At 25.4% G+C, this 12,309-nt stretch overlaps 2 protein-coding genes across 2 annotated transcripts in view; both read right to left on the bottom strand.

Moving 5' to 3' along the window:
• Nucleotides 1-12,309, bottom strand: part of LOC111625889 (rab-like protein 2A) — a 33,872-nt gene that overhangs the window by 11,849 nt on the left and 9,714 nt on the right. Inside the window, exon 5 of the mRNA XM_023369146.1 lies at nucleotides 12,104-12,201. Within this exon, the coding sequence (XP_023224914.1) occupies nucleotides 12,104-12,201 (98 nt within the window). The remainder of the gene's footprint in view (nucleotides 1-12,103; nucleotides 12,202-12,309) is intronic.
• Nucleotides 7,491-10,198, bottom strand: LOC111625890 (rab-like protein 2A). Its single transcript, XM_023369147.1, has 4 exons — nucleotides 10,107-10,198; nucleotides 9,648-9,727; nucleotides 9,494-9,573; nucleotides 7,491-7,628 (listed from the first exon to the last, which is right to left on the bottom strand). The coding sequence occupies exons 1-4, from the start codon at nucleotides 10,151-10,153 to the stop codon at nucleotides 7,509-7,511; spliced, it is 327 nt and encodes a 108-aa protein (XP_023224915.1). The 5' UTR covers nucleotides 10,154-10,198; the 3' UTR covers nucleotides 7,491-7,508.

Here is a 12,309-nt window from a genome sequence, read left to right as displayed (position 1 = left end):
GCTGTTGTTGCCACTAATGAATGGAAATTAAAATTAAGCTCTTACAAAATTAACGGCTNATTTCAATTTATATTACGCGTTCTATTTTGTGTTCGATAATTTTTGTCTAAATCGCCTGAGGACGACGACAATAAGCTCGTCGAAAGTACTAGCGATAATAAAACGCATATAACGCCGAACTCAGTGTTTTTGTTTTTGTTTATTAATTAATTTTGGCGTGTTAGTCAACATATTGTTTACTAAATAATCATTACTTAACAATAAAATCCTACTGTGATAGGTGATTATTATTAGATGAATTTTTTCATCTTAATTTTCATTTATATTATTTCTATGACATTCTGTAGGTTGTTCCACTTAAAATCAGTCTGACAGATGATGAAACATTAGTGATGTAAATTATATAGGAAATTTTAAAAATTTCCTATATAATTTCTGGAAACAATACTGGAAACAATAAAATGTTTAAAAATTAAACATTACTACTGTAAATTTTATAGAGAATATTTAAAATGAAAAGTGCATGAGATCAATCCCAGAATTATATGCAAAGTGAAGGAAAGCATTTGCAGAAGCATTGAGGCTATTGACATCAGTATTTTACGAAACTATGAGCACTATGTCTTGGCTCTAGGGAAGACTTATCATACACTATTGATGTAGTCAGAATAATCACACAGAAGTCTGTAGACACAGGTTTATTATGACAACGGTATGCATTTCGGACAGGTTGTCTGTCCCTCTTCAACCATATTTGTTACAATTTGGTGTGTATACAAGCATATAAAAAGAACATTCTATTTTGTTGCTGATGCATGGATAACTTTATTTTTGGGATTTTTCACATACGTCATATTTTGTTCAGTATAAATAGCAACCAGAGATTATATCATATTGTAACATAAGGACAAAAAAGCAATTCACCAATCAGTATTTTACATAAGATCAGTCTGAACATGATTAGGAGCATATAAAGAGGAATAGATGAATAAGGACACCATTTTCAGCATTTGTAAGTTTCTATACGTTTAAGTAATGTTAAAATAAAGTTTCTAATGACTGTCTTTGCCTAACTTCATTTGTATTGTTTCCTGTATATAGTTTGTGTGTTGCTATATTGGTCTGAGATGGCATTACAATTAAAATGTTTGGATATTTTTATCAATAGAAGCAGTTAAAACATTTGATTTGAATTTCAGCTCAGAATAAACTAAAAGTTTCTTTNGACTAATATTCATTCAACATGTAAATGCAATGCATGATATCTATATCATGCATTGCATTTACATGTTGAATGAATATCATCTAGTCTATCATTTGCCACTGTAATGGATAGAATTTTATTGAATTTTAAGTTTATAATTAGGCAGATTTATTTTAAGTCGCTTCTTCTTGGGTTTGTTCAGTGAAGTGTTAGTTATCCGAACATGTGTTCGTTGTCCGATCATAAAAATCTTTCGTGAAAGTGTTCGTTATCCAATTTGTTCCTTAATCGATTACCCACTGTATGTTTATATAGGATAAAGAATAGATATATGAAGAGACTGAAAAATTTCAAGTACTGGTATTCCTTATATTTAGGGGTTAAAACGGAAATTTTTTCAAATGACAGATATTTTCCTGGGTATGTGAGAAATCCGTTGTTCACGATATAACAGATTCTCAGAACAACAGATGACTTTTGGCAGCCTGAATGATCTGTTAAAATGAGATTCTTCCAAACTTGGCCAGATGAATGGGCTTTAAAAATTACAAATACAAGTACAGATTTTTATGTCATTACAAATCTACATAAAGACCTGAGAATTTACGTAAAGCATTTATGCATGCTTTAAATAATTCAGAAATTTTAAAATATAGTTTATTTTGAAATGTATCTGACATGTGACTAAATTTAATTTTAATTAAATGATATGAATAAAATCAAGATTAAAATTTTTATTGTAGAAAAACTTAATGTGTTAGTTACATTAATTTTTAAAAAACAATAAGAGTAACAATAAACAGTATTTGCAGCTTAGAATATAATTAAATATTTTTAAGAATATAAATATCAAGTGATCTTCATTTTGCTTACTTAATAGTAGCATTAATTTATACATACAGTGAGCAAAAACATTGTTCATAAAGCAGGAAAATTTCATTTTCCCAAGTCAATTTTAAAAAATCTGATTACATAACACAGTAAAAAATTAAGTCAAAATAGGGAATTAGTCAAAATGATCTTTATTTCTTCTCCAAAAATTATAATTACAATTATAAGCAAATGTAAGAAAAAAATAAAATGTAAAATAATGAAAAAATTTTGCAACATTAAGCATTACAATTATTAAATTTAATATTTTATGGAGCCTTCTTTGCTTTCAGTTATGGTCAGACATCATTTTGACATTGATGCCACCAGCTTTTCATAAAAATATAAATAAAAATAATTAAATTCTATTAAAAAAATTTAAAGAAACTTTTAGTTTATTCTGAGCTGAAATTCAAATCAAATGTTTTAACTGCTTCTATTGATAAAAATATCCAAACATTTTAATTGTAATGCCATCTCAGACCAATATAGCAACACACAAACTATATACAGGAAACAATACAAATGAAGTTAGGCAAAGACAGTCATTAGAAACTTTATTTTAACATTACTTAAACGTATAGAAACTTACAAATGCTGAAAATGGTGTCCTTATTCATCTATTCCTCTTTATATGCTCCTAATCATGTTCAGACTGATCTTATGTAAAATACTGATTGGTGAATTGCTTTTTTGTCCTTATGTTACAATATGATATAATCTCTGGTTGCTATTTATACTGAACAAAATATGACGTATGTGAAAAATCCCAAAAATAAAGTTATCCATGCATCAGCAACAAAATAGAATGTTCTTTTTATATGCTTGTATACACACCAAATTGTAACAAATATGGTTGAAGAGGGACAGACAACCTGTCCGAAATGCATACCGTTGTCATAATAAACCTGTGTCTACAGACTTCTGTGTGATTATTCTGACTACATCAATAGTGTATGATAAGTCTTCCCTAGAGCCAAGACATAGTGCTCATAGTTTCGTAAAATACTGATGTCAATAGCCTCAATGCTTCTGCAAATGCTTTCCTTCACTTTGCATATAATTCTGGGATTGATCTCATGCACTTTTCATTTTAAATATTCTCTATAAAATTTAAAGTAGTAATGTTTAATTTTTAAACATTTTATTGTTTCCAGTATTGTTTCCAGAAATTATATAGGAAATTTTAAAAATTTCCTATATAATTTCTGGAAACAATACTGGAAACAATAAAATGTTTAAAAATTAAACATTACTACTGTAAATTTTATAGAGAATATTTAAAATGAAAAGTGCATGAGATCAATCCCAGAATTATATGCAAAGTGAAGGAAAGCATTTGCAGAAGCATTGAGGCTATTGACATCAGTATTTTACGAAACTATGAGCACTATGTCTTGGCTCTAGGGAAGACTTATCATACACTATTGATGTAGTCAGAATAATCACACAGAAGTCTGTAGACACAGGTTTATTATGACAACGGTATGCATTTCGGACAGGTTGTCTGTCCCTCTTCAACCATATTTGTTACGATTTGGTGTGTATACAAGCATATAAAAAGAACATTCTATTTTGTTGCTGATGCATGGATAACTTTATTTTTGGGATTTTTCACATACGTCATATTTTGTTCAGTATAAATAGCAACCAGAGATTATATCATATTGTAACATAAGGACAAAAAAGCAATTCACCAATCAGTATTTTACATAAGATCAGTCTGAACATGATTAGGAGCATATAAAGAGGAATAGATGAATAAGGACACCATTTTCAGCATTTGTAAGTTTCTATACGTTTAAGTAATGTTAAAATAAAGTTTCTAATGACTGTCTTTGCCTAACTTCATTTGTATTGTTTCCTGTATATAGTTTGTGTGTTGCTATATTGGTCTGAGATGGCATTACAATTAAAATGTTTGGATATTTTTATCAATAGAAGCAGTTAAAACATTTGATTTGAATTTCAGCTCAGAATAAACTAAAAGTTTCTTTAAATTTTTTTAATAGAATTTAATTATTTTTATTTATATTTTTATGAAAAGCTGGTGGCATCAATGTCAAAATGATGTCTGACCATAACTGAAAGCAAAGAAGGCTCCATAAAATATTAAATTTAATAATTGTAATGCTTAATGTTGCAAAATTTTTTCATTATTTTACATTTTATTTTTTTCTTACATTTGCTTATAATTGTAATTATAATTTTTGGAGAAGAAATAAAGATCATTTTGACTAATTCCCTATTTTGACTTAATTTTTTACTGTGTTATGTAATCAGATTTTTTAAAATTGACTTGGGAAAATGAAATTTTCCTGCTTTATGAACAATGTTTTTGCTCACTGTATGTATAAATTAATGCTACTATTAAGTAAGCAAAATGAAGATCACTTGATATTTATATTCTTAAAAATATTTAATTATATTCTAAGCTGCAAATACTGTTTATTGTTACTCTTATTGTTTTTTAAAAATTAATGTAACTAACACATTAAGTTTTTCTACAATAAAAATTTTAATCTTGATTTTATTCATATCATTTAATTAAAATTAAATTTAGTCACATGTCAGATACATTTCAAAATAAACTATATTTTAAAATTTCTGAATTATTTAAAGCATGCATAAATGCTTTACGTAAATTCTCAGGTCTTTATGTAGATTTGTAATGACATAAAAATCTGTACTTGTATTTGTAATTTTTAAAGCCCATTCATCTGGCCAAGTTTGGAAGAATCTCATTTTAACAGATCATTCAGGCTGCCAAAAGTCATCTGTTGTTCTGAGAATCTGTTATATCGTGAACAACGGATTTCTCACATACCCAGGAAAATATCTGTCATTTGAAAAAATTTCCGTTTTAACCCCTAAATATAAGGAATACCAGTACTTGAAATTTTTCAGTCTCTTCATATATCTATTCTTTATCCTATATAAACATACAGTGGGTAATCGATTAAGGAACAAATTGGATAACGAACACTTTCACGAAAGATTTTTATGATCGGACAACGAACACATGTTCGGATAACTAACACTTCACTGAACAAACCCAAGAAGAAGCGACTTAAAATAAATCTGCCTAATTATAAACTTAAAATTCAATAAAATTCTATCCATTACAGTGGCAAATGATAGACTAGATGATATTCATTCAACATGTAAATGCAATGCATGATATAGATATCATGCATTGCATTTACATGTTGAATGAATATTAGTCATGTTGTTTTGATTAAAAAATTCAAATAGTTTTTTAAATCTTCATTTTATTTAAGTATTTTTTTTTTAGGACTGTCTCTTTGCTAAGTGGCATTTGAAAAATTCAGAAGCATATCTAGAAGACTTATATTTAAAAATCTAGGTAGTAAACTTTAAAGTTATTTAAAATAGAACTTTTCTTGAAACTTTAATTTTATAATTTAGAATTATAAATGTATAAATGATAAAATTCAACCAAAACTTCTAGTAGGTAAATGTAGCTTAATATAAATATAAAAATTATAAAAAAAATCATCATTAACATAATCTATATACTGATGCAATGATATTATTTTTTAAAATTTTATTTATATTATAATTATAAATTACAGAACTTCATGCTATCTTTTGAGTTTCTGATTTTCTCTAATCTATTAGAAGTAGTGTAATAAGCAAAAATCTCTAATATAATTTAATCAAATCGATTTGTATCTATTAATTGCTGAGATACAAAAATCTGAATAAATTTCAGCTACATAATAGATAAATGTGATATATCAAAATTTATCTGAATGTCTTATTTTTCTTATCTACATAAATTATCTANGAGCAGCGGACCTACTAAAAACCATTTATTATTTAACGTCCATAAAAATTATATTTATATTAATGATGTCTCCACAGTTCAGCGAATTTAAAAAAAAAAAATAATTTATCAGGAAGCACGCAAGCGCCATTCGATGACAATCTCTACAACAAAACCAAGCTTAAGCAACAGCGTAGTCGAATGGTGAACACTCGTTAAGTAATCCTACAATTTTTTGTTTGTAGCATAGTTTATATGGATTATTCCCAAAAAATTATACGTATTTTGGAAATGTTGAGTCGAATTAGTCTAGAATCGATTAATTTTATGGAAGAAACCTTTCAAACAGCCGTAGTCCGTAAACTGCATATGTGCTGGGCTGTGATTGGCTGGACTCATAAAACTCGGAATGTATCTACCGTGTTATAGGGGAGCCGACTGTATAAAGGTAAATTCTGAATTTCATAAGTATATTGTTGATTTATAGAGTAAAATTTAATTTTTATTAGATTTTTTTTTAAATACTTAAAAAAATATTTATAAAGTCAGAGTTTCTTATCTTATAATATTAAGAGTCACCTATGAAAACTTTTTATTAATATAACATTAAATTTTGACAGTTCATGAAGATTTTCATGTGTTAAGATCTTTTCTTAGAAATTAAAATGTTAACAAGTTTCAAATCATTTCTAATTTCATTCAATTTGCAAAATTCATTTATATAATATAATTTGAAAACTCATGAAAATAATTTTCCAAATAAAACTAATGAAATTTTTTAAAATTTCAAATGATTTTCTACAATACAAAAAATTATTGATTTATTAAAAAATGTTCTGGACTAATATAAATGTAAAATATTTTAAAACCAGAATGACAATAATATATATAAACATATACAATCAATTCCACTTAATAGCACAGCATCAGAACCTGAGCTTTTCAGTACAAAATAAACATCCCACTAAGTTATGCAATTGAGAGGCAATATAACAAGTTATGTTAAAGAGTTATGTCAATGCATTTTCATCAATAAAACAAACATCTGAGTGCAATAAAACCATTTTAATGATGAGAAATTATTTCTGTACAAAAGAAAATCATTACAGTACAATCTAGAAAAGATAGACAGCTGATAGAGGAAACCGGACAGAGGTCGCGTATGGAAAAGCTGAAAATATCTAAACTCTTGTCTCTTTTGTTTAGTTTTCCAAGAAAAATACTGTGCCAGCAGGGCCACTAAGCAGCATTTCAAGGCCAGTAGGCAAAGTAAATTATGCTTGCATTATAGTATTCCATTCTTGAATGTTTTATTCTAATACATAACATGTCCTACTAACCAACTGGGCTAATAACAGGAATCAACTGTATTTATAAAACTGTAAATAACACAAAATATTTATTATGTTTCATAATATGTGATAAACTTTAAAATTATAACCAGTGACTAAAAGAATATGAAATAAAAAGAATGAATATAGTTTTGTATGTAAGAATAACTTTGCTAATTTTAAATGTCATATTTAATTTTAACCATGCTTTTCAACAATTTGGATTTCATATTTACAATGTTATTTTCTACTTAGATGCAAATAACTATCCTATATAAAAAATAATATATATGATTTAATAATAAATTGAAAATCACTCACCATCAATTTTATTTGCAGCACATAAACAAGGAATTTCTGGTCTATATTCTCTTAATTCTTTATACCAATTTGACAAATTTTTATATGTTATTTTTCGGGTAACATCAAATACCTATTTCAGAAGATATTCTAATCAGATTAACATAAACTTACTTATTTTCATATGTACATACATAATTAATTAATTATAAATTCAGATTTTACATATATATTAACCCTTTGGTAAATGCACTTTTCAGGAACTCACGAGAGGGCGCATTGCAGCAATTACACTACATATGTAATATTACTTGATTTTAGTCAATAATTAATTATTGTTTTAAAAATATGAATCAGAAATACCAGAAAATTAATTTTACGACATTTTAATGAACAAATTGGTTATAAAATATTTAGATAATAAAAAAAAAAGTTACTATATATCCATGTGATGTTCACCTTCACAATGGCACATATAATAACTATATTACTATGCTTTTTGCAAACATTTCTACTCATTCATGACAAATCAATTTTTTCCTATTGTTTTTGTGTATGCTACAAATAAAACAAATTCTAGGTTTTTGCTGCTACTTTGAATGGCTCTTCATTTCCCTTATATTTTTCCAAAAATATAGACTAATATAAATTTAAAAATTTATAGAAACTTACGACAGTGTTAATTTAATATATTTATTCAATAAACTTGCAAATATTGACCTACTTTATTAAATAAGTTAAATATATAAATATAAAAGTATATGGATATTTTAGTTACATGGCAGGGCGTGTAGCGGCAGTTACAACTCAAATGAGGTACGACTTGATTCAAAGTCCAGTAACAACTAAACGGTTAGTATAACTGCCCAATTTCATAAACATGTTGTATCATGTAATATGAAAAGAGAATACTATGATGTACTTCTGCAATAATTAAGTACAACGTCAAACAAAAGACTTTATTTTTATTTTGCGGCAATTTGCCGCTGGCGCGTTCACCAAGGGTTAAAATCAAATACTTTTCATTATTTTTACAATTCAGAATATATTATTATTATTATGTTACAAATATCATGCTCAGCTGATACTGGTGTCAAATGCTATGCCAGATTAAAGTCAAGGCATAGCTACCCAAAGAAGTGTAACAAAGCTGTTATTGGTATGTGTGTCAACATCTAGAAACTTTCTAACAATGTGACATGTGTTCAATGTTGCAGCCTTCTGTAGTGCCATGTATATGTTTTTATTAAGGTTTAATGTTTCTAGACTTTTGTATAGTGTATGTGGTATAATAATAGTATTGATAGAATAGAGGACAACAGGTACAATAAATACCTTATCCATCCTCCATATCATCTTATAATTATTATTATTAATAATAATAATAATTACACTCTACACACTCAATAGTCACTTTTATATTTATGAAAAAACAAAGTTTTTGAAATGTGTTAAATAATCCCCATTTTAAGATCAACAAGTTTGTAAGTTTGTAGTAATACACAAACTATTTATCTTAAACTGAAATGTAGAATTTTAATTAAATATACATTTTTTAAAAATTTATAAAAATAAACATGCATTATTTTATACTTATAACAAATATTATGATGATCATTTATAATTATTTAAAGATCTAAATTTTCATAAGAAACTAAGGAAGTTTGATTTCCTAAATGCTTGTTTTTGTTAAGATTTGACTTCCTTGAATTGATAACAAAGCAATTAGTTTATTATTAGTATTTAATTGAATGTTCATTGACTTTACGTATGATTGTATGAAATACAATAAATTTTTTATTATATTCAAGTTTCTTAAAAAATTTCTTTACTGATAATATCAGTAAAAAAATAATTAAACATAACTAAGAGACAATCATTTATTTTTTCTTTGAAAATTTGAAATTGCAAATTAAAATTGCTAAAGCAATTTATATAAAATATTAAATATTAAAGAAATTATCAAATGTATGGTAAATAATGTATCAAAATTCATACAAATATGCAAGCATGAGCTTGGTGATAATAAGATGGATGCATGCTACTGAATCTTTCCTGTCCAGCCGTATCCCAAAAATCTGAAACGGAAATTGATACATATATTTTAAAATAGGATTTGTTGGATGGTTTGATAACTTTTTAAAATACCCACCAATCATAAGTGATTCATCTTCATGTGTTGTCTTATGTCTAAAAAGTGTAAGTGCATAAGTAGATAATTCATGTGGTTTACTAGATTCATATGTAAGAATTATAAAAAGGTTGACTTATTTATAAATAATAAATAATTAATTTACTTGATATGTTATGATGCATATATTTCCAAAAGATTTTTTACAATTAAAAAATTTTCTAGAAAGTTAAAAAGAAATGCAAAAATTTTTTTTGAAATTTTAACAAGATTAAAAAATAATAATTTTTAAAATAAAAAATAAACACAGGTTACTACTAGTTAGACATGATTAAATATTGCAACAAATTAAATAGTATGTAACATATTAAAACATGTAAAGCATACAACAACATATTAAATAGCATATAAATTATTCTAAAGTTTAAATATAGCATTGAAATATAAGAAGTTAAAACAGAGAAAGCAATAAAAGGATACTAGCCATCCATCAAGAATCGTTCCACTAATCTAGAGAAAAATAACATGATATTTTAATCTTTAATTGAACTACATATTCCAATTTAAAAGTTAAAATGAACACTTTAAGAAAATATTAATTATAACAAAATGATAACAACAAAGCTTTCAACAGAATGAGACTTGTTATTAAAAAATTATGTATATTTTATACAAACTATTAGAAAATTTAAATATACAGTATAAATATAATGTTTTTAAATAAAATATATTAATTTTTCAATTTAAATCAAAAACTTTTAATTTTTATAAATAAGTGAGCATATGATGATGATTATGCACAATTGATATCTAAATTTATTTCCGACAATTTCCTCTGATAATGCCACTTTTATCTACTTAGCTAAGTAAATTTTTATATCATTTAGTATAAATCATTGGGTATTTATGCAGATACAAAATACTGACTGTGCAAATTTTTAAATAAAAAAATTTTGTTGTCCAACCAAGGTTTCTAAGTTTAAAAGATTTTGGATAATAGGAGTAATTACCATTTACTTATAAAGTTTTTACTGCAAATTTGTCTCTTATTTTTAGAATTATCATCAAGTTATTTATTTCAATATACAGTATTATAAAAACATTCTTTGATTAAGATATTTAAAAAATGTTTTCTATATTTTATGAAGATAATTTAACTTTAAATAACAAAATTTTTTGATAATGTAACATATATTGAATCAATAACTGTTAGTTTCTAGGTCAAAATTAATATGCTATTTTTAAGCATCACAATAATAAATATTTACAGTCAAAAGCCAAAATTCAAAAATAAATTATTTTTATTAACACAACAATAAAAATTGACTACTAGAATAAAAATGTAAAATACATGTAAAATATTGTAATTATATTTGTTAATTTTTTTGTTATAGATTATGAATGTGATCACATCATTATATAGTAACACCAAATAATTACTGCATTATACCAAGCTATACTAATGCTATATTAGCCTGATATAATCTGACAATCATTTGATGTTAATCTTAAAGATCAGGTTAATCAACATTTTTATAGTAACACCTAGAATTTAAAAGAAGGAAAAACTAGGCATCTTCATCTTCATCATAAACTAACAATAATATAGAAAATAATAANATTATATCAAAATTAATAAAAATAATATTATATTATACAAAAACAAAAAATTAAATTTATTTCTTGTGCACCAAACCTCATTATGCAAAAAATCCATCTCAAATATTTAATAATTTGAAATTAATTTATTTTCTAAGTCACAAAAATGAAACACACGCATACAAATTAATCTCCAATGACCTTAACACACACTTCTCTATCTCCACTTTCTTGAAGACAAAAAATAAAAAAATATCTTACTTGAAGCAGTCTGGGATATTTTTCATTTTTGATCTCCAAGAAAGCAGAGACAGAGAAGTGTATTCATATAATTTTGTAAGTTACTACTTTAATTCATAATAATAATACATATGTATTATACATATATGTACATACACACAATATTCTTTCCTATTGAAAAACAATAAAAATCAATAAAATCTCTTACAAAACAAGTTTTATTATACAGTTTCTAAGTGAATAATTAAATAAATAAAAACTTATATATCTTTCTTTATTTTTTAATGCTACATACAAAATCAGAAAATAAAATTAATTCTAATCTCTAACTGTATGACATTTGATAAAACATACAATTCAATATTTATCAGTAACATTTTAAATTGAAATTAATCAAAACTACTATATTTTCATTTAACAATCTCATTGAAAAATTACTGGTTCTAAATTTCCATTTAAAATCAATAGGCAGTTTTTTAAACAGGATTGTAAATGCTAGTAGAATAAATTTTCTTATAAATATAGATGAGTTCAACTGGCAATCATATAGACATGAAGAATAAAAAAATTCTTAAAAATCAGATGTGATTGTCAATATGTAAATAGAATCAAACACATTTAGATAATAAAGTACTTACTTTGACAACATTTGTACCATCAGAGGCTGAAACAAAGTAAAATGGCATTCCATATTTCTTTGGAAACTGAAAACTTTTCTTTGTAATATCATAATCAACTGCAAAAATATTAAATTCAATTTGTATATACAGTATTCAGATCAAAACATAAATAGAAACAATTTCAAATAGCAACATAAAAAATAACAATAAATTTGGTAAGCAAT

Source organism: Centruroides sculpturatus, unplaced genomic scaffold (assembly GCF_000671375.1).
Source record: "Centruroides sculpturatus isolate CEXI.00-Female unplaced genomic scaffold, Cexi_2.0 scaffold333, whole genome shotgun sequence".
Classification (NCBI taxonomy): domain Eukaryota; kingdom Metazoa; phylum Arthropoda; class Arachnida; order Scorpiones; family Buthidae; genus Centruroides; species Centruroides sculpturatus.
The sequence above is the reverse complement of the archived record's forward strand: the minus strand, read 5'-3'. Positions and strand labels throughout refer to the sequence as shown.